This window comes from Lathamus discolor, chromosome 4 (genome assembly GCF_037157495.1).
Source record: "Lathamus discolor isolate bLatDis1 chromosome 4, bLatDis1.hap1, whole genome shotgun sequence".
NCBI classification, from domain to species: Eukaryota; Metazoa; Chordata; class Aves; order Psittaciformes; family Psittacidae; genus Lathamus; species Lathamus discolor.
In genome coordinates, this window is record NC_088887.1 from 7431749 (window position 1) to 7455546 (window position 23798).

The 23798-nt window shown below is 38.4% G+C and overlaps 1 protein-coding gene across 1 annotated transcript in view; it reads right to left on the reverse strand.

The window, feature by feature from the left end:
• Positions 1-23798, reverse strand: part of SPAG17 (sperm associated antigen 17) — a 98188-nt gene that overhangs the window by 53210 nt on the left and 21180 nt on the right. The window contains exons 4-14 of the mRNA XM_065676172.1: positions 21274-21405; positions 16818-17022; positions 13141-13335; positions 8950-9131; positions 7526-7681; positions 6683-6764; positions 6222-6331; positions 5205-5342; positions 4995-5108; positions 3324-3474; positions 1586-1702 (exon numbers count right to left, since the gene is read on the reverse strand). Of these exons, the coding sequence (XP_065532244.1) occupies positions 1586-1702; positions 3324-3474; positions 4995-5108; positions 5205-5342; positions 6222-6331; positions 6683-6764; positions 7526-7681; positions 8950-9131; positions 13141-13335; positions 16818-17022; positions 21274-21405 (1582 nt within the window). The remainder of the gene's footprint in view (positions 1-1585; positions 1703-3323; positions 3475-4994; positions 5109-5204; positions 5343-6221; positions 6332-6682; positions 6765-7525; positions 7682-8949; positions 9132-13140; positions 13336-16817; positions 17023-21273; positions 21406-23798) is intronic.

Consider the following 23798-nt stretch of genomic DNA (forward strand, 5'->3'; position numbering starts at 1 on the left):
AACTTTTCATTATGTTAGAATCTGCAGGAGAAAATGCAGAACTCAGAAAATTGATTCTGCATTGTGTACAAGAAGTTTACCCCATCTCTGTTCCTGTTCTTCCAGAGGTTCCTATTCTAACATGAATGATAGTTACAATGGCTCAAATGCTGAAGATATACTAACAGCACAGATTGGAAAAGAAGTAAAAGAAGCTGATGAAGTTGAAACACAGCTCAGACATTCTCTATGATTTTAACTCACGGGTTTTCACGTATTTCTGGCCAGATGCAGACAGACTAATGTGACTGTGAAAACCGGATGTTTAAACTTCTATGTTACAACATCAGCTCTACCACACTACCCTTATTCTGATTTCTTTTCATTGATCTCACTTTCTTCAACACCTAATAGATACGTTCCTCTTTTCCTATGACTTCTGAATTTGGCCTCAAATTTTGGAGGTCAAAACTCTACTGGATTAACCTACATGTGGAAGAACAGGGAAGCCTAGAAGAAAAAAGTTAAAAGGAAAAGGGTATGTATGCATGGGTTATTACAATGTATAGCACACCTTCTATTTTTGTCATTTTCAGCTTTTTATATCCCTCTCTAGAGTCCCCATGTGTAAGTTATATATTCATTGCATTTCTTACTACTTATTCACTAGTAATCATCTAATTAACCTGATACACAGAATCATAGAATGGCTTGGGTTGGAGAGGCTCTGTCCAGTCTGGCCCTGAACATTGTCAGTGATGGAGCATTTACCACTTCTTTGGTCAACGGGTTCCAGCGCCTCACCAACCTCACAGTAAAGAACTTTTTCTTATATCCAGTCCGAACTTCCCCTGTTTCAGTCTGAACCCATCATCCTTGTCCTATGGCTACAGTCCCTGACGAAAAGTCCCTCCCCAGCATCCCTGAAGGCTGCCTTCAGACACTGGAAGCTGCTCTGAGGTCTCCATGCAGCTTCTCTTCTCCAGGCTGAACAGCCCCAGCTTCCTCAGCCTGTCTTTATATGAGAGGTGTTCCATCCCCCTGATACATCACTCTGCGCCTGTTACTGACTTCATAAAATCCAGGCTGCCATCACAACTCACAGGAGCCTTTCTTCAGAAAGGTATCTAAGCGTGCCTTCAGTATTATAGGTCTATGAAATATCTTTGATGTAATAAACCATAAACCAGTTTTCTAGTACATACTTTTCAACAAATATAATTTTAGAGAGTTGCTTACGCAAACTGTTGATGTTGTCATATAAACCAGATAGCTTTAGTCTTTACCTAGTATTTCTACGTAGATACTCAAAGTACAGACTACACAATACTTAAAAATTCAAGTGGGTTTTTTTCCTGGTGATTTGTACCAGGAAAAAATAATAATAATAATAATAAAAAAAAAATCACAGCCCTGCAAAAGCAAAAGAAATGGTAAAATAAACAATAGATTCAAATTCTTCAGGAGTAATGTGAACAGATGTTTTTTTTTCCAGAGCCTCCCGGAGATTCCCCATTAAGCTTCTTTTCCATAAGGAAGAGTTGTCTCAGCTGTCTTGCAAACCTGGCTGTATTATCCCAAGAGTTATAAGACACTTCACAATCACCTCCAATGATAGATCCAGAGCTCTCCAGGAGACCAGAGTCACTTGGCCCAGTCAGCCTCAGGCTTTCAAAAGTAAACACTCTGAAGGCCCTTTCTACTTCAGCCCGACTCAGAAGTTCTATAAAAGAATTACAGCCATTAACTGAAAATGTCCTTATGGCTCAGCAGAAGACAAATAGAAGACTATGCAAGTGTATTGTTATTGGCAACTCTGCAAAAGCCAACAGCAATTTCCTTAACAGCATTAGATCAAATTAGGTGAGCTATATTTTACACTGCATTCAAAGTTGAATGCTTCCAAAGTGCAAAATGATATGCCTAACTTTTAATCCATCTTAAATGAAGTGCTTCCTACATCTGAATACCTCCTGGCTCATTAACTTTCTATAAATGATGTTGGTTTTAAAATACTGAGTAGACTTTATCGAACCAGCTAACAACTGGTTCAGTTAATGAAAAGTTTTCCATTATCATCTGGTTTTTCATTATCTGTGGCTCTCAAAACAAGTATTAATTTTTCTGTACTCGGACAAGATTTTAATTTAAATTTTAATAAATTAATTTTTATAATAATAATTTACACAGAAGCATGCATGGTGCAAAAGGAATAATAAATCCTGTTTATGGTTGTACGCATTGGTGTCCATGTAACAGTGATAATCACGAGAAGCACCGAGTTTTAATGAAGGTTGTTCAGTGCCCAAATCATCCAAAGAGTATCTTCAGTTTGAAATCTTTCCCGTTTATGGTTAAACAGCCAAGCATGTCACACATCTTGAAAATGTTGGATATCTTCTATTCAGATCAGCCACCTTCTTGCTAAAAGCTAAATTAACAGTTGGGAGAGTTTGGCCATATATTATGGTCCAATGATGACCATCAAATATGATGAGTTAGTATGCTACAGCAATAGACTACCTAAATAGCTCAATGTCCAAAACGAACACACCAGTAACTAGAAACAATGCAGTGAGCGCAAATTAATCCAACACAAGGGATTTCAGGACTGAATAGCTGCAAAAGTACCTTCAAATCCTGTGCCTTATATGATGGCATAAATGTAACCAAAGGGATTTGGATGTTTGTGTTTCTTAATAACCTAAACCTCTGAAACTACCTAAGGGTATTTATGTAGTCTTTGGGATTGTTTCTCAGCGTATGTCATGGTGGTACGCACACTCCAAGAAAAGGTGACTGCAGAAGTGATTACAGTTGAAGAAGTGAATGTATTCTTGGTTTGATAAAGGGGCTATTACAGAATCCACTTCATTATTGACACCAACAGCTTTCACCAAATACATTCTGAAAGCCATTCACAGCGCAATAAAAATCTTCTGAGATACATGCGCATTTTACTTCCTAGGATCAAAATAGTGATAACAGTTGTAATTTGTTCAACTTCCCCCCCCCCCCCACCCCGATTCAGTAAGTGCTTGTATATTTGTGAATATAAATAAAGAAGTTCTAATAGACTTTCAGCTCTTACTTATGCAATATTTAATACTTGTATAGCCTTTCCCATTAACCATGAAACTAAGGTTTAAAGTTAACCCTAACTTGTGTAGTAGGCTAAGAAATAAGGAAGAATGGGAAAATGGGAAATTCTGCAAAATGTTTTAGGGAGGTGAAAAAACTTGTCCCCAGACTCCTGCTATTTAATAAGGTGATCAACTAAATAAAAAAAATAAAAAAAAAAAAAAAAAAGGAATTTTTATCAATGCAAAAGATAATCTCTTTACCACTGGTACAGTAATGCATGAGCTCGTGAAGACCGGCCATCCGTTTAGGGCTGTTTTCAGTTGAAGGAAGGTTTAACTGGATAAGTTCTGTAAGAGGAAGTTTATCCATCATTTCCCGTTCAATCTTTTCTGGATTTAAGTTCTTCTGGACCTGGAATAAACCCCAGAGTTACCAGAATCAAAGTAAACTTCCACACTAGTGGATTTCTAAAAATCATGTTTGAATAAGGAATTCTTTTTATAGTGAAAGACATAGGCATGTATTTAAGTCAGCTGGACTTACATTTGAGCATGTGCTCACAGTGTGGTTTTGAATTATGGTGTCAGGTATTTTAGGCAGAAAAAAAAGCAGATGATACATAAGAGAATAACTTATGGCATAACTACAGACACTTGTTAGAAGGCATCTGCTTGTGCTACCTAGACTCAAAAATTCTGGAATACAAAAACATATACTGATCTATTCAGACAGGCAGCAGGTCCCTTCCACATATCTTTCAGCTGGTCTGTGCAACTTCTCATGGTAATGAAGTCTGTAAACTCATTTATCAAGTCTGTGACGGCATCATCCCTACATATTTAAGGATTTATCTAAAAAGATACATACCAGTAAGCACCAGTATCTTCCAACTTCATTCTTTTTAGTATTAAACACTTTACTTTTTAAATTAAACAATTTAGTATTAAACACTTCAGTATTAAGCACTTTTTTAAAGTACATTTTTCTTGGACTGTAGCTTCCAAATCTTTTTCCTCTGTCCACCACTCATTATTGTTCTATCCACTCCTCATTGTGCTATGCACTCCTCATTGTGCTAGATCCTGAACTTCCTCTTCAGCAAGTATATCATATGCATCAAGTATATGCCTGCTAAGAGCGTCTCTCTCTGTGATTACTCAGTCCTGCCTTCTGCTTGAATGCCTCCTCCAATGTATCAAGCTCAATTTGTTCCTGAACACTGTTATAATCAATTGTCAAAGTATTTCACAGACAACTTGTAATCCATGAAGCCATCAGATGCTCCTTAACTATGAAATCTAGAACTGTATTACCACTTGTTTTATCTTCCCACTATTGTCAAAGTTTAATGACAAAACTATACCTTGGCTTGTTTTGGTTCACAAAGTCTGGAAACTGTTACTTTGCAATAATCCCAAACCTTGCAGTCTCTGAACATTTCTGCCTTTGTTAGAATTTGGCAACATCTTAGTTATACACTATGCTTCAACTATTAAGCCAACCTGAACACACTTGTCTTCACTAACAACCTTTATGTCTTTTCTCACATTTCTCTACATCTTAGTATTTAATCTAGTCCAAATGCTAAATCAGTGTTAGAAAGTTAGTAACTAATTTTCCAGCTTCACCAGTGTTTAACTACAGTCAGAGTTCTGTAGTATCTTTCATCTATGCCAAAGGCTAAGCATTCTTATTAATAATGCCAACAGATCACTGAAATCACTATCATGCTCTGTTTGTGATGTGTCCTCTGTCAGTAGCAGTAACTCATCACTTCTTAAGCCAACTAAATATGTTAATGTGTCTATCTCAGGAGGAAAGTATGTAGGCTACACTGTTCTGCTTTGGAAAAACACCATCCTTTTTAGTGCATTGAGTGTTTACAGCCTGCAGATTTTATAACTGTTTGTATATGACAGGTGGCACCATACCTTCAGCAGATGAAACCGCTGAGCTAGGGTATCATGATAGTTAAATAAGAGAGGGTACTCTGGGGTGACAGGCTTTTCTTCACTGTAGTTAGGTGAAAAGTAGTCATACAGATTCTGTTAAAAAAAAAAAAAAAAAAGAAAAAGATGCATTAAACACCAACAATGAGATTTATTTGTCATTTGAGGAAATAAACCAAAGACAACACAAACCTTTTTTTCACTTTTAGAAAGTGAAAGAGAAGGAAGAACAGAAGCTATATGTTCTGCAATGGCATGATGTAGCCCATCTGCCCGAGGCTCTGGTACTACCAGACTAGGTGGCGTAAGGCCCTCTTCACTTGCGATAACCTGGCAAAGATGACAGTTGTTAGCTTTCCTTACAGTATGACTGCTTCTTAACTTAAAACTACCAAGCAGACCTGCATATAGCCAAACACACAGCCGTAAATTTTGCCAGGACTGTAGCAAAATGCAACTTTCCGTGTTCCTGCCCAAAACAAAGATTATAGAAAACAGTATTAAATATTTTCTCCTATTATTTGTTTTTGGAAGGATAAGAAGAAATATATTTCAAACTTGAAATGTTAATGAATACAGATAATGAAAATTCGATTGGGTATCAGGTGTTGGACCTTATTTTGTGTGTTTCTGCCTGAGTCTATTTTCAAACTAAATTGGAAAAAGTAAAAAACAAAAAATATTGTACTGATATTTTCTTTCTAAAAGGAGGAGGATTTGCAAATCATGCTGTGGGGCTCTGCTAACTTCTAGCTTGTGCCTAAACTCAATAGAAGTCAGCTCTGCCTAGCATGAGCACCCATACAAGCCACTTTAATGTTAGGCTTTCCCTAAGACCTTTGTACGGAGTAAAACAGTGCAAATTCACAATCACCAACATTGTGACAGGACATCAGGACATGAAAAATAGATATACTGACTTAGCTAAAAGAAATTTACTTTTTTTCCCTCATTTGATTATATTTGACCTGTAATCTTGGAAGAAAATAATTCTAGAATAACCCTGTATATACAGGGTAAGTGCACAATACAAAAGAAAACCAAAGATGTCACTTTTGAGTTGTGACTCCTTTGTATTGAACCACTTTAGTCAGTGCCTACAGTCTCGTATTTTTGGCTGAAGCAGACGGATTTACTGATCTCTGATCAATTCATTATACCAGGTCTAACCAGAATTACCCACAGGGATTATAAAGAGAATGTTCTCACCTGTTCCAACATGCAGTTCAGCATTAAGGGTACAGAAAAGTATTCCTCAGGAATCTGACTCAGCAAGTCATTGTAATACCTCATGTCCACAGAAGTATCCAAAAAAGAAGCTGTTGTAATAATAGATAAAATATTATGATCTATTTCTTCAGAAATACTAACTTTTATTACCAATCAATTCAATGTTCAGACAGTTTTTCTTGGAAAGGCTAACAAAATCCACCCCTACAGAGCTATTCTATCTGACCGTGACTAGGAATAGACAGAAAAAGTTATTTCTAAAGAACTTTGTTATCACCACTGCAGTTTCTGGAGACTTTCACAATGTGTTCACCAAGAAACTACTCTCACAACATTGAGTCACATCTTCAGCTTACTGTGCAAATCATGCCGAGGATTTGTGCTCAGTTGAATGACAGAGTGAACAGCTACAGATGAGTGCTTTAATCCTTTAGACATACCCTGTGACAAAGTTGGTGTTGGAAGAATTTCTTCTGCTTGCCCTTTTTTCTTTGAAGTTGTAAACTGTGATAGTGACTGCACCTAAAGGAGCAAAAATAAAGATAAAACCTGTCAGAAACAGTAGAACAAATGAGGATTGCACAAATAGGTAGGAGAAAATAATGATCTTGCAGGACTTTTCCAACCTAAAAATTATTTGATTCATTTAGCTTTGGTTTCACTAACCCTAGACCAGATGCTAAACTTCTACACAGCTAATACTAGGGGAGGGAAATCCCATTTAACTCTCAACAGAGCAAGACAATAAGAATATAGTCTTATGAATGCCTTAAATGAGCATTCAGTAGTACTGCTACAGATGGAACAAGCCCATTTTTCCCTGCCCCTAGTACATGCCCTAATAAGCCACTTTTTTCTGCCCGCTGAAGCTTTTGTTTACCGGGAACAAAATAAGGAAGCTGATCTTGCACAGAACTAAATCTTCTTTTGACACTTCACAGATCTACAACAAGACACGGTGCCTCTGTGCAGGCATGCTGAGTTTTCAGCCCCAAGAAGGGGTCATCATAAGCTATTACAGGAATTTTTACACCTGTGACACCTTATGCCTGTATGAACCTTTAAATTTCCCTTTTCCTGTTTTCCCAATGCTTGTCTTCCTTCCCCCTCCCCCTCCCCCCATTCTTTGAGGTTTTAAATGCTGAAGTAGAAAAATCCCCATTTTATTCACAGCAAATTACACATGGAGCGATGGTCCAAGCGGAATTTTTAAGTGCAGAATTAAAGACAGGCATTTCTAGCCTACAACTAGTTATTCTTGACAAGTAGAGAAGGATCCTTGCCTCAAATTCACATGGTTGTGTCAATTTGCTCTCTGATAATGCAGGCACATTAGTAAACTTGGTGTTTTCCAAGTAGTTACGATGCTGTCGTCTCCAGTCCAGGCAGTCATACATTAAACAAGCAATGCTTTCAAACACCACAGTGCCAAATGCAAGCTATGACAGAAAATCAGATACAAAGGATGAAGTTTGCATACAAAAGTATCATGCAACTTAGCCATGTAAGTCCTTACCTCTCTAACCAGCAAATCTGCGGCTGTTTAAAAGTCTTGCAAGGGATTTTCTTTTTTTCTCCACTAATTCAAAATGGTTTACAGAGTTATTCTAAGAAAACAAGGCTTCCTCGTTTTAATTTTGTTTCAGCTATAATATAGCTGCTTGCAGGATATTCACCAGTAGCACCAGTCTGTTATGATGTGATGATGGGAAAGATATACAAGATAAAAAACTACTTTTCCAAAATAGGCTGAATATTTTAACATAAAATCAGTAATATACTGATAAGTAATGCTGTTAACTAGCAAGCCTACATGTTTCCTCAACTGAGGCATTTTTAGTGTCTGCCTTGGAAACCATTGTGGATTTAGCCAAACTTGGTTCTGAACCCCTCAGGATCAAGTGTACTTCCTGGCTCAACAGATTGTTCATATACAGGATTTAGTGTACAATAAATGTTAAGAGGATATAGTCTATCCTTTAACCCTGATAACATAGGCCACAAATACAGGAGGTTGAATTATGGCATATTGCTTTATTCTGCTTTAGTGATTTATATTTTTTTACTGCTGCTATTGTGAATTGAAAAATATTTGACCCTTTACCTCACTACACTTAAGAACCTGGCTGGAAACAATTCCTACAGCTTCATTTTCTCTTGGAGTGCTCTAACTCAGCAGGTGATAATGAGTAATATGCCAGAGACATGTTTTGGGTTGGACAAAACAAAGAGGTACTGAGTATGCTAAACAAGCATCTTCTGTCAAAAAGGGTTCTCATATTCATTTTAATTTGGTTTCATGTGAATGTTCTGACATACAGTAAGTTGACCTACTGTAATGAGGACAAAACTGTAATTTTGGTGTTATTTTATACAGACATCTGACTCTCCAACGAGATCCAAATTGGGTCTATGTAAAGAAGCTGAATAAATTTAGTATCTTGAACTGTTTTAAAACTCTGCTGCTGTGGCCTACGATATTAAGAAACTCCAAGTCAGGTATTTTATGCAAAGGAATCTTTGTGAATACATGCTGAATAAACTTACTTGATACAAGAAAATAATTTTTGATCCGGATTACAAATATATTAATTGCACTAGTTCTGTTTCACAGAAGGCTAAGCTAAAATACCTGTCATTTTTAAACTGTCGGAAATGTTACAAGCCCCAAGGCATGCCATGTGTTCTGAAAGCAGAATCTACTGACCAGCATTTCCCTGTCAGACCAATCAGGGGGAAAGGCACTCTCCTTAACTACGTGATGAAGTCTGGCGACATCAAAGAGACTTGATCCAGGCTTTCCACTGTTCAGAACTGGTTCCAGGTATTTCCAAAATGTTTCCAGATCTTTGACAGCTTCACTGTTCTTTCTTTTCTCTGCTTCTATAACTAAAACGTGCAATTATTAGATAAATCACAGTACAATGCCCCTTTACACAAAGCACAATTCATGTATTAGTATACATTTAAGTATAAGGTAAGCAAGCCTTATTATTACAATTTTATTGGTGTGGAAGCTGGAGACTGAGGTACAGCATGACTATGGATAGAGAACCTAGACGTTGTATGGTTTCCTGATTCACTGCATAGTAATGATCAATTTTCAAAGATGCCCTAGCCACTGTAAAAAAAGAAAATCCTCTCTTGACGCCAACATTACAGTCACACTCTGGAATCTACTATAGCTGAATTTGAGAGACGTAAGGACACTAAACTTGCAGTGACTTGCTTTCGTTGGATTTATGGGTGCTCAGCACTGCCAAAATGTAATTATGATGGCCAAATACCTCACTTGTGTATTTCCAGTGGCCCCAGGGGTTTAAAACAAAACAATTCAGTGAAGCCATTCCCCCATGTCCTGTCCCTACAGGCCCTTGTCAAAAGCCCCTCTCCAGATTTCTTATAGGCCCTTTAGGTACTGGCAGCTGCTCTAAGGTCTCCCCGGAGCCTTCTCTTCTCCAGGCTGAACAAGCCCAACCTTTTCAGCCTGTCTCCATAGGAGAGGTGCTCCAGCCCTCTAATCACCTTTGTGGCCTCCTTCAAACTCACTTGAGCAGGTCCACATCCCTCTTGTGTTGGGAGTCCCAGAGCTGAACACAATAATCCAGGTGGGGTCTCATGAGAGCCCAAGTCCTTTCCCTCAGGGCTGCTCTCAATCCATTCCCGGCCCAGCCTTTATTTGTCTTTGAGATTGCCCCAACCCACGGGCATGACCTTGCACTTGGCCTTGTTGAACTTCATAAGGTTTGCACAGGCCCACCTCTCAAGTGTGTCAAGATCTCTCTGTATCCCTTCCCTCCAGTATGTTGACTGCACTACACAACTTGGTGTCGTTGGTGAACATGCTGAGGATGCATCAAATCCCACTGCCCATGTGGCTGACAAAGATGTTGAACAGGATCGGTCCCAACACTGACCCTGAGGGAAACCACTCGCCACTGATCTCCACTTGGACTTCAGGCTGTTGACCACAACTCTTTTGAGTGTGACCATCCAGCCAATTCCTTACCCACTGAGTGGTCCATCCATCAAATCCGTGCCTCTCCAGTTTAGACACAAGGGTGCTGTGCAGGACAGAGTCAAGTGCCTTGCACAAGTCCAGATAGGTGATGTCAGTCACTCTTCCCTTATCCACCAATGCCGTAGCCCCATCCTAGAAGGCCAACAGATTTGCCAGGCATGATTTGCCCTTAGTGAAGCCATGTTGGGTGTCACCAATCACCCTTATTTTCCATGTGTCTTAGGGTAGTTTCCAGGGGGATCTGCTCCATGATCTTGCTGGGCACCATGGTGAGACTGACTAGCCTGTAGTAACACAGGTCTTCATTTTTTCACTTTTTAAAAATAGGAGTTATGTTTCCTTTTCCAGCCAGAAGGAACTCCACCAGACAGCCGCAGCTTCTCAAATATGATGGATAGTGGCTTCTCAACTACATCTGCCAGTTCCCCCAGGGCCTGTGGATGCATCTCGCCAGGTTCCATAGACGTGAGCACCTTCAGGTTCCTTAGATGATTTTGAACCAAATCTTCTCCTACATGCAGTTCCTCATTCTCCTTGTCACTGCCTTAAGTATATTTTCATCATGTAAATACTTTCAGAATGAATTAAAGTCTTCAAGAATCATTAGGATGTGTCAGGTCACACATTTCCAGCAGAAATGGGGAAAAATTAATTGCATTTTGTCAGGCTGAGAGATTGATTCGAGTTTTCTCAGAAAAGTTGAATTAGTAGTGGTACACCTACTAGACTGTTTAGAGGAACAGAAAATTAACAGTAGGAAAGGGTACTAACAGTGCTTGTCTTGTTAACCACAAAATGAAAGTCATTAGGGGATGCAAACACTTGGGAAGGAAAAGGAACATGAAAGCTATGGTCCCTAATCCGTGACTGATGTGTATTCATGCTAAGAACAACAGGAACACTGCAACATAACAGCATTTACAGGTTAAGGGCTTCCTGTTTGAAAATTTCTCTGTACATTACAGAAACGATCAACCACGATCTATTTTGTAAGTCACTGAAATATGAAATACTTTAGTTAATAACTGCTCCAAGGCACAATCACTATACCTGTATCAATGGAAGCAGACATTTGTCTTAATATAACTTTAAAAGCCTCAAAGACTCAATAATATTCCTACTCAGACTACTTCAATACTTTACTAACTTCACCTGTGGAAAGCTTCTACCTGCTTCGTTGTATTTCCTTGACTGCAATTCAAACACTTTATTTTCTGTCCTAGCCTTTTACAAACTTCAAAACTTTAATCATTTCTCCACTACATCATCCAGCCTTCTCTTCTTAAACAAGATAACAATTCCATTTTTTTTCCTCATAAGTAAAATTTTATAGATCCTTAATAATCTTCATTTCCATCATTTGAAGCTTTTGTGATTGGCACATATTTCATACAAGGTCTTACCTCACCATTGATATGCTTGATCAGATGACTTCAGGTATTTTTAGGATATATTCTCATTTATAATCTGGAGATTTGCATTTGAACCTCACCCCCTTATTCTAATACTCATGACAATACCTAATAATACCAGACAGCACAAATTCCCTTGAGTCCACTCCATGCATTCTATTCGAGGGTAAAGCTTTAAAAGTTACTCTAGACAGGACAAAGTTTTTGAATGAGACTGCACCTACTATAGATTTATTTTCATCTAGACCTACCTTGCTTACTGTGGGCTATGCGAAATAGCCTTATTAAAATCCAGTTATACGACACTGACTATTCCACTGCTCAGAATACTTCATTTTGTAAGGAAATTAAACTTGTCTGACATGATTTGTTCTTGAACTGCATACATTAAGTGTTACTCATCTCCTCATTCTTTTTTTAAGTGGTTATAAATTATTTGTTCCAGTATTTTTCCAGAAACAGAAATTATGCAGATTACAGAGCCTTGGCTATTTGTGCTCCTTTCCTTCTTCCTCACAGCTCTTTTTCCACTATCTCACTTGCTTTTTATGAGTTCTCAAATAGAAATGAGAATGGCAGGCAAGTATTTAAATAGAATACCATGTAAGTTAATCTGAATCAGCTGATCTGAAAAGTTCTCTACCTTACCTAAGTAGCAGTTATTTTACCTATTCCTTCACAACTGGAAGATAAATCTTTCTGCTACTAGCATTAATTGTGGGTACTTACAAGTATCACCTGTCTGGAATGGTACTTATAGTGAAAACAAATTACAACCCCCACAACCCAATTCCAACAAGAAGTACATATCAACAAAAAGTCCTCCTGCACCCATTTTATGTCTTGCCATTTCAGATTTTGTGCTAATAAGCTCATAATAAACATATATTCTCATTCCTAGTGACCTGATCTATTCCTAATTCTTAAATGCTTTCTTGTATCTGAAGTCTACAAAGAATGCATGGTTTAGCCAAACTATTCTATGCCACCTGTCCTTTCTTAGTAATCAGGAAAACCTGCATTACTACCTGTAATACTGCTTACACAAGATACTATCATCTAGATGTACTTTTTTTCCCATTTAAAATTTCCTTGCAAATTTTACTTAATAATTATCTAAGTTTATTAAAGTCTTCCTGCTATTATTCATACAAGACAAAGAAAAGATAGTATCACTTTGGAAACATTGGGGGAAACCTGTCCCTGTTCCTTCATTCCCAGTAGGTGTTATAAATACAGTGAAATTGAACAAACCCATGCTTTCTGCTCTCTGCACTTCTAACTATTTTCTAGTAAGTCATTACCTTCGAATTTTACCATTTTTGCAATGGCAAACACAGTTGCTCACAGCTAGCATGCACAAACACAAAGCACAGAGAAGGAGATAAACACAGCAGGAACAGTCTTTACTTGGATATATAATAGCCTCTTTCCTATATAGATTTTGTTCTTATGACCATATTACCTTCAGTTGACTGTGAAGATTCTTCTTTAAGTTTAGTTGCTCCCAAGTATGACTGCAATGGCTCATAATTCTCAGAGGAAATTCTAATTACACTTGAAATGTTAACTCCAAGCTCAAACATCACAAGCAACAACTGAAGGTTGTGGAAATCCAAAATTATAAAGTAGTGATGGGCACCATCTTCTGGTTCATCATCTATTCAAAATGAAATAAAATCAGATTAAAGACAAGGACATGGAATAGCTAAATAAATTCCAGTTTTGCTTGACTATATAGGGATACTGCAAATTAAGGTCACAGAAGCAGCTCTTTTATAACCTCAGCAGGATAATTACATGTAAGTTTCAAAATATATGAAGCAGGCTTACAAGGCTGCTGGAGAGGGGCCCTTCATCAAGGACTGCAGTGAAAGGACAAGGGGTCAGAACGACTGATCCCATGGATTGAATGAGTCAGTAATTTTATGCAAAATATAGAATCACAGAATGGTTTGGGTTGGAAAGGACCTTAAGATCATCCAGTTCCAATCCCCTGCCATGGGCAGGGACACCTCACACGAGACCATGTCACCCAAGGCTCTCTCCAACCCAGCTTTGAACACTGCCAGGGATGTGGCAACCGCAGCTTCTCTGGGCAACGGGTTTCAGTGTCTCACCACCCTCACAGTGAATAATTATTTTTTCCTATATCTAATCTAAATCTTCCCTCTTTCAGTTTGAAGCCATTCCCCTTTGTCCTGTCACTACATGCCCTTGTAAGAAGTCCCTCTCCAGGTTTCTTGTAGGCCTCCTTTAGGCACTGGAAGATGCTCTAAGGTCTCCCTGGAGTCTTCTCTTCTCCAGAAGACTTAGACTATGCTGTCCAGAAGACTTAGATGACCAGGTGATGTAGTTCATCTAGCATGGTTGTTTACCCTAAGACAAAAGAAACTGCCTACTGAAGCACCTGTATTTTTCCATCAACTATGGAACACATACAGTTAGTGTAATTTTACATTCTATTTAGTATTAAGATTTTTTCTGAAGTCTACTATCACAAAACACTTTAAAGTCCTTTAGCCAACCCTAAACTCACAGGACTCATTCATCCAAGGGACAAAAACAATGGCAGAAAGAAAGGTAGCCTGGCACTATCTACCTGTGCTTAGATACAGAGTCAGAGCTGCGCAGATGCTGCTGCTACCTGGAGCAGCAGGCTAGTAGCATGGTTGTCTCTCTCCTTGTAACATTAGGTAACCATAAAAGAATTTCAGAATTAGCAGGAAGACTGACTGAGGAAGCAGACACCACAATCCAGTACATACATTTCACAAAGCACAACCAGAAGAAAACTAGTCCATTATATCACTGCTAGTACTGAAACTGAACTACATAGTTTCATGCCCCAGTTACTGCAAAGGAAAAAGCATGAACACGTAAGAAATACTGAGCATTAATGATATGATTAATGAATCCCTGGAGGTATTTAAAAAACATGTAGATGTGGCCCTTGGGGACATGGTTTTAGTGGTGGACCTGGCAGTATTAGGTTTATGGTTGGATTCCATGATCTTAAAGTGCTTTTCCAACCTAAATTATTCTATGAGTCTCTAAAGTGCTGAAGAGTGCCTTAAGGATCATTCAAGGTTCTTCACATCTTCTGCTCAGACTCTCGTGAAGTATGAAATATGCATGAAGATATTTAAAGTACTACATTCTCAGTAGAAAACTTTCATAGATTAGTATGTTCTTGACACTGAGAAATGGAGCTGGCACCACCCTGTCCCAAGATACAAATCAAAGCTTTAGTGTGAGGTCCTCGAGAACCTTAACTGCCATGTTCTCAAGAAAAGATAGAAAATCCTGACAGAGTTGTTTCACCGCGCTTAACGTGCGTTTAGAATAGCCTCCAGAAATTTTGGCAGTACTTGACTTAATTTTCTCTTGGTATGGACATCGAAGTAGAATTGTGATGAATAAAGAAACGATTACGTCTCCATAAAACAATAGTTATGTTTTTCCTGTAGCCTAGATGAAGGGTTTGAGGGATGCTGATCTTCTCAGGGCTACAGGTTCCTCCTCACTGCCTTCCTCAGCACAACCAGAGGAAGTAGCAAGGTCAGGTTACCTTTTTCCTTGTTAAGTAGTTCCTTACCATCTTCAGACTGGAAATCAATCCACTGAACACATTTTTTGTATGAGTCAGAATCAATTTGTTTATTGTTAAGTCCAACTGTGTGGATGCACAGTGAATGTGGTGAATTGTTCAGAATGGCTTCAGCTCAGTACAGTCACGACTGCAAAATTACATACAGAACAAGTGACCAAGCACAACATGCCTCAACAACTTCTCCTTTGAGGCAAACTGCAGCTTTTGCTATTTTGTAAATATCCTTGGGACTAGTGTGACAAATCCAAGTCAATGAAATCATAGTTCAACAGCAGTGCTAGCAGCTCATAATATAAAATTATTAAGCATACTAAAGAAAGGATACTTTTCATGGCTATTAGTTTTTGAAGGGAATTTGTATTTTCCTTTGTCTTTTCATTGACTGTGACTAGGAAGGCAGCAAAGCATGGATATCTTATACAGGTAGCTGATGTTTTCTGCCCATCCCTCAAGGCAGTAGGGAGCAAAACGCTAGAGCTAGTAAAATTGTTTCTACAGGGCTTAGTGGAAGCACTTCAATACCTACACAAAGGCACTCTCTACTGTACATTCTATACCAATTTTCATTAGATGATATGAGTTGCCTACATCACTTCAGCTTGGATTTTTAAAGATGAAAAAATTAAAAACTATGCATAAAATAGCTATTGTTCTGTTCTTTTGTACTTTTGTCAGCTTCACAAAGATTCAGACTTGCTCTAAACACCTGGACTGATGCTTTTTAGATGCCTGAAGAATGCCATTGATCTGGAATAAGATGCACATGAAGGTCTGCTAAAAAAGGGAGGAAAACCTGCACCAGTTCAACTAGGGAAAAGCAGGTACACATAATGCATCCAAAAATCAGTAAGTGCTTCTCAAGAAAGAGATCCTGTTTATGTTGATGTAGCTCAAACATATTATGGTCCAAATTAAATGTAACTGTGATCTAATAAGGAGAGCTATGAATATTCTCCAACATTTTTTGTTCCAGTGAAATTTGTAACCACGGGTGCTATGTATTAAAGACTTTCTTAGCACTTGTTAGCATATTATTCTTTACCTTGTACAGCTCATTTCTGGAGTAGATTTCTTTAGTCTCAGTTCTATTCACATGTTTTTACAGCAAATGAAATCATATTGTCCTTTGTATAGAACCTGGCTTCATCCCCAGACAATGGTATACAGCTCTGTTATACTTCATAATACAAAGAGAAAGCCACCTTTGGAGACTTTGGATACACAAACACATTTAGTGTGTATTCCAAAAGGTTTTCTGTAGCATTTGTTTAGCCACTTTCTTCTAGTCTTACACATGCTAAAATATTTTGATGTCGACATGCCACATATGCCTCATCTGTATTTTATTTCTTGGACTGCACAATCTATCCTAATGCTGAGCAGAACACAGTACCCTTTTCAAATGCAGCGGTAATGCTTTAATACTGCCAAATAAATCTCGACTTTTCAACAAGCTAAAAAACAAAGTTAGAAGCTAGGTTGCAAGATTTCCAACAAGTTTATCAGGAGTATATCTGGTTTTTACATACCAATGTATTTGACTTCCTCTTCCACTTTGCCCCGTCGCTTCAACTCGGTTTTCTTTTTAACAGTGCCTGGTGCTTGAGGGCCTCCTTCTGTCTTTTTTCCTTTCTTTTCTTTCTCAGCTGCCTTGGCACTAGGGAGGCTCTCCCTCTTGCCAAGCCGTTTAGTTTTCTCTTTCCCTCCATCTTTTTCCTTTTGTTGTTCTTCTGCCTGACAAGATTAATAAATTCTCATTGTAGCCTTTGTGAAGAACAAAGGGCTGTAAAATTGTAGTGCTTTAACTTTTTTATTTGAATACATCTCCCTCTCAGCCACTATAATGTTGATGTACAAAAGCTGTCTTGAGCACTCTGCTTTATCCTTCCCGAACACAGCACTGTTTATTATATTCTTCCCAAATCATAGTGTTAAGTCTTCACATTAAAAAGGAACTGTGAGGTGCAGGCAGGCATTACACCTACAAAACTAATGAACTATTCTGGTAGAAAGATGAGTAAAGAATCAAGATGAGTAAAGAATCCCTGTGCTTCAGTTACTGCCACTACAGCCCTTGCATCAGTCAGAAACCTGCCCTGGGCTGAAGGAAAATAAAGACAAAACCTCAGTTTCTGATAAGACTTCAGCATCTCTGTTAACACTCTTGAGTATGGTGTAAAATGGTATCAGCACCGTTTTTCTTTGATCCAAATATCTGTCCACTATAAACTAGAACCTAGACTTTGTGCTCATTTCACACAGGATATTACTCAGCCATTCTCATTATTTTCAAACAAAACCACCTACATTAAGTTCTGCTCGGTGATTTAAGAGTCAAGAATGAAAAAAGGTTTAAGTATCCCAAAGCCTCACACTATAAATCCAGAAAGCTCAGAGCCAGTCTGAAATTCAAATAATCCAAAATATATTAAGGTAAAGCAAGGTGCTAGAAGAGCAAGAAAGCCTCCATCTTGTATCTACTCAGCAGCAGTACTACACACTAACTATGCAAGAATGACATTTAAGGATTGTAAAGCTAAATTAAATACAGTAAAATGATATTAAAGCACTGTTACTATCCTGCTGGTGTCACTTTAAAGGCTATTAAAGGAGAAAAGCTCTCCATGCAAATGAGACAGAGCAGTTTACACAGTTGTTTTTCCTAAATCCAGCTGGAAAAGCAGACTTTCCAGCTGTAGAGCTTGTGTTTAGTTTGAATTCAAAACCAAAGCAGAAAATCTTTTCCTGCTTCTCCCTTCTTCATGCATTCCCTTTCTGTAAATTTAGAAACACCTTCAACAGATTCTTAAAAAGTATTTGTGCTGTGAAATGGGGGACTTGGATGATTTCATTATTTTCTTTCAGGTTTATTCCACTTTGGACACTTCAAATCAAATATTTTGATACCATTACTTTGAGTTCTAGGCTGAGGAACACATCAAAACAAATGATAACAGTCATCAGGTTACTAAGTTCACAATCAGCTTTATCTGTTGCATCGGCATTGTTTTATGTAAGTCAGTCTCAAATAACCAGAGACATTTCGGAACTTGGAAAGACTCCAACATTGAACGCTAGTTGACCTTAATACCTTAGGAAGTAAAAGTCTCTCCTTCCTAGGACTCTCTCCTTTCCCCTCAATGCCATAGTTGTCTCTCCCTACAAGATGCAGCTTTTTGTGGTGTTCCTCACCTTCCATTAGCTTCACATTCTGTAATTTTGTTATTTTAAGATTCAGATTACAGACTCTTACTACCTAAAACTGTATTCTAATTCAGAGGCACTTCTCTTCTGCAGATGAATTTCAATGCATACACCTGTCAATGCATCTCAAGCTTCTCCTAATGAAATACAGACATTTCATAATGTCTTATTTTTGTTTGTGCACTTGCTGGTTTACTTCTGCCAACTCATTCTATTAACTGGTGTCTATTCTAGAAAACAATAGACGGTTATGCTGGCTTTCTGAGAACTGATCTGCTAGCAAAATCTTGGTTTCAACCCCGAGTTGTTGGCAATGGAACTTGTAATGTACAAGCTAGTTGGAAAGGATTAAAAATTTTATAGCAGGCAATTTAGAGCAAGAATTCTAAATGAAAAGCCAGTTTCTGCCCATTTTGTACTGCAAAGCATCCTCATAGCCAAGAGCCCTTCCCATTCTTGACTCGTCATCCTTCAACTGCTGCTCTAGTGTTTGCCTGTCACGCTCTGATGTAGATATAAACCAGAGGTGACAACTTTGTCCAGATTGGCTACAGCAGAGGAGAAACTGCAAGTTCCAGAAATTCTTCAACCTTCAATACCAACTATCACCAGATTCTCCAGGGAATTAATATTATAGTTACAGGAGTAATCTTGCCAAATCAAAGCTAAAAGCTCCATCATAATATTGAAGTGCCTAATCTTTAAACTTCAAATTTTTGTGTTGCAGTTTATTTCTTAGCCCTGACTGATATCTAAGAGAAAAGCCACCTTTTCTCAATTCACTATAAAAAAAAAATCTGCTCTATAGCTTCAACTTCTCTTTTCTCTTCAGATGGAAAACATTTTAGTTTTTTTTCCTCAGATTCTTCATATGTTTCTGTGGCTTACATTATCATTTGCTAATCTAATAATAATCTAATAATTGGAGTTTTGGAACAAGTCCAGAGGAGGCGACGATGATCAAGGGCTGGAGCACCTCACGTTTGAAGACAGGCTGAGAAAGTTGGGGCTGCTCAGCCTGGAGAAGAGAAGGCTGCGTGGGGACCTCATAGCAGCCTTCCAGTATCTGAAGGATACTAGAGAAGGACTCTTCATCAGGGACTGCAGTGATAGGACAAGGGGTGATGGGTTCAAATCAAAACAGGAGAAGTTACAGATAAGGAAGAAGTTCTTCCCTGTGAGGGTGGTGAGGCACCGGCACAGGCTGCCCAGAGAAGTGATAAATGCTCCATCCCTGGCAGTGTTCAAAGCCAGGCTGGACAGAGCCTTAGGTGTCAGGGTCTAGTGTGAAGCATCCCTGCCCATGGCAGAGGGTTGGAACTGGATGATCTTACGGTCCTTTCCAACCCAGACCATTCTATGATTCTATGATTGACCTTATAATTTGCTAATCTATTTTGCAATAGAATACTACGGGAACAGGACACAGCTTTATCACCTAGAATTTAATATTCTTATCCTTGTGCACTATACTTTATCCATCAAATACTCCCACAAGTAGAATTATTGCTAAAGAAACCTACAGACTTTTCAACTACACAAAATCTATTAAACTGTTTTCTTCTTGCACCTTTTACGAGCACAGACTGCTTACGCCTCCACGTCAACTCATTTTACAGTATAGTTTTTGATCAATTAACAGAGTAAAACTATTGCAGCAACTATATGACTTCCCAAGAAGTCTTCAGCTGCATGAATGTTTGCTGGAAAAGGACTATCTAGCAAAGACCAACTGTTCAGTAAGTTGTTGAAATGTACTACTGACAACTTCTTTTTGCTAAATTACAGATGTTAGAAAGCAGTTAAAAGAGTGATCTGATTGTGATTCTGTGCAAGCTTGGTGAAATTCCTCCTAGAAGAAATAAGCAATTTAACTGAGGCAAACTTGGAGCTAGCAGTGATGATCTCGGAGAATACATGGCAGCAAGTTTTGGGAACACTGGAAAATGTGCTACCCAGTTCCGAGAAGCAGCCTTCAAGATACGAACTATTTGGAGAGAGTTCAGAGGAGCGGAACAAGCATAATCAAAAACTAGAAACCATGGCATATGTTTGGGTTTGTTTAGTTAAATATGTAATCGATTTCTGGGGAATGGAGGGGAAGAACTGTTGTCCTTATACACAGCGAGAGACAAAGAGGTAACAGGTTTAAATTAGATACGGTTCATACACTTAGAAACCTTTTCCAAATGGCTATGTTGCAGAAGTAGTCAAGCAGTAATACTGACTGCTGTAGAAAACCTAAAGCACAGCAGTGGAAGGTTTTAAGAACTGGTTCAACAAACACATGCCAGGATTAGTTTATGTAAATTTCATCCTGCCTTAGTGCCAGAGGATGTAAAAGATAACTTCTTCACATTTCCTCCAGAGAGGTGATTCATGATACTACCTTCTTCATAGTGATGCTCTGCATTTGTCCTTGGTACTTCTCCTACCTTTTCCTCAGAAGAGACATTCAGCTGAAGCCAGTTTTCAGCTTTATTTTCTACTGGGCCTAAGACTGTGTTAAGAAACTGCTTATCTCTCTAGCACAGGGTTCTTCCAGTATATTTTTTCTTTCTTTTCTTTTTTCCCCCATCTCACCTGCATTTGAGGAATTGAGAGCTTCTTACCCAAAATCTAATTAACTTTAAAAAAGATACATTTCTATTAACATCTTTCTTCAATTACAGATCTAGGAAGCTAGGCATGAGGAGAAAGTTGTATTTGTGGACTAGACACTAGAATAGAGGTGTCTTCCTAAAGCTAATTAAGCATCTTCCCTAAGGCATATGATAGTACCTTCTTTTCAGCTTCTCTTCTCTGAAGGTCCTTCTCTTTGAGACAAAGCAGTTGAAATTTCAGCAGCTTTCCAGTTAGCGTTACTGGAATTTCTTCACCATTATCTAGAAGGGCTTTGGCTACTTCTAACACCTGCAGGAAAACAAACAAACAGAATAACTATAACTCATTTTAATATTGCACTTGACACATATTTTGCACGCTGAAATCAGGAAATGCTCTCTCACATTGTACAGTGTATGGGTGAAAATGAGCACATGTTCAGAAAAAACACTGTAAGATGCCTGCCTATTTTTTGTTTCCTAAGACCTCAAATGAAGTTATATTTGCTACAGTGTGAGACAAAAATTAAACAGAGACAACTTCTACGATCTATGTAAAGGTCAACAGACACACAATTCTCACAGTAAAAATGTCATTTTTTTCCAGGCTTTAAACAAAGAAGCAACATCAAGCAACTTATTTAATATAAAGTAATAAATGTAAAGGCTTTGAACAGATAGCAAATGAAGGGGAATAGTTTGGAGTGCAGTTTGCAAAGTAACCAGTGTCTGAGGCACTAGCCCTGAATGAAGGATAAAAACTTCTTGAAGGGAATTTGAGAGGGTCTGTCTGCATGAAAATATCCCCCCCTCCCTGTGTAATTCTGATTCTGCTGGTATGCAGCCTAATTGGGGTGAAATAAGGCTATTGAGTTTTCTTCGGGCGATGACAGCAGCAGGAACATACAGCTGCATTGTCCAGATGTGTGGCATTGACAGGCTGTTTTATGACTATGTTTTTTACAGCTTGTTTCCACTAAATTTCATACAACTCTCTAACATCTGGGCCGTTTTCCTTGGAGCCTCATAACCACTTTATTTACTGTGAAAAAAATAAAATAACATAAAAATACCATAAAAAGTTGTTATATGTTTCTTTTCACTTGCGTTGTCTCCGTGATAAAGTTCACCTATGTAGGAAGCGCTGTTGAGGAATAATACAACCATAATATTTTTCTACTTTTGTTTTTAGGCAACCATCAAGCTTTATTTTATAACCATGGGCTAAATTAGGTGTTACTCAAATGTTCTGACATGTTTCTCTTTTCCCCCTCTTGGAGCAATTACAGTTGGGCACATATGGTGTCAATTTTGCCTGCTAACATTCAGACAATGAAGGTGCACACTGCATCTCACTGAACTGTGTCTTGTCTAATGCAAACACCACCATTAGCTTTGAGTTTTCATAGCTTCTTGCCCAGCTCAGAAATTCTCACTTCTCAAGTAAAACCTGGGTAAACAAACATAGCCACTAAAAATGCTTCCTCGAAAAAATCAAAGCCAAAATCCAGACTATTATGTGCCAAATTATTGTTTCATACAAATTAAAGCAAAATACAGAAATCTCTTAAAATTCAGATTTTGCTGAAATCACATAACAAGGACAGTAACAACCAAAATAAAACCTCCTAAAGCAATTCTGCCACCCCTCCAACACCTATAAATGTGATCTCCTCTAACATACACATAGATTCATAGAATAGTTAGGGTTGGACAGGACCTTCAGATCATCCAGTTCCAACCCCCTGCCATGGGCAAGGACACCTCACACTAGACCATGTCACCCAAGACTCTGTCCAATCTGGCCTTGAATGCTACTAGGGATGAAGCATTTACCACTTCTCTGGGCAACCTATGCTAGTGTGTTACCACACTCACGGTAAAGAACTTCTTCCCTATATCCAGCCTGATCTTCCTTATATCTAACCTGAAAATACATCATGGTTAAAATCACCTCTGCTTTATATCTTTTGTATGCAGAGTAAGACTACTTACTGGTCACTATCTCTACAAGCCATCCATAGAAGGCTTCTGGGAAGATTCCCACTGACTTCGGAGTCACGGCAGAAAATCAAGGCCATGTTAAAAAGAAACTTAAAAACTCCACAGACTGTGGGCACACTAGGAATTAGTAGCTATTCCAAAAGCAAGTAGTCCCCCAAAGCTAGCTACGCAAATCTGTGCTCTGAAAGGAAGAGACTTGGGTAGAACTGTCATAATAATTTCCCTCAGAGAAAAATACCAATCTCATGCAGGTAGTTTTGCAGCAGTGGTGTTAACAGTCTATGGAAAGGGATGCTTCCCAATTGCCTAACCTAGATGAGATGCACATTTCTTGAAAAACAATAGAGGGGAAACATGGATTCTGGAAGGATTCCTCAAAAGAGTATATATAGTAACCCTGCTTGATGGCAGTTGCTGATTTATTGTTTGTGGAAAAAGGATCGCTTTGACTCTTTTACAACCCATTCTTCCTGAGAAGTTCAAAGCATTTTACCAGTCAAAAGCAATGCATCATGACTATTCCTATTTTGTAGATAGACAATGCAGAAATTAAAAGACAAGTCCAAGGTCTATAGTGAGCTGGACAACTCTTGAGTGGGCTGGAAGGACAAATTTTCTTATGCGTGGCATTAGAGAAGTATAAACCAAACTATCTAACAGAAGTATGCTCCATGCCTGTGAAGAGAAGTCAGATAAGAC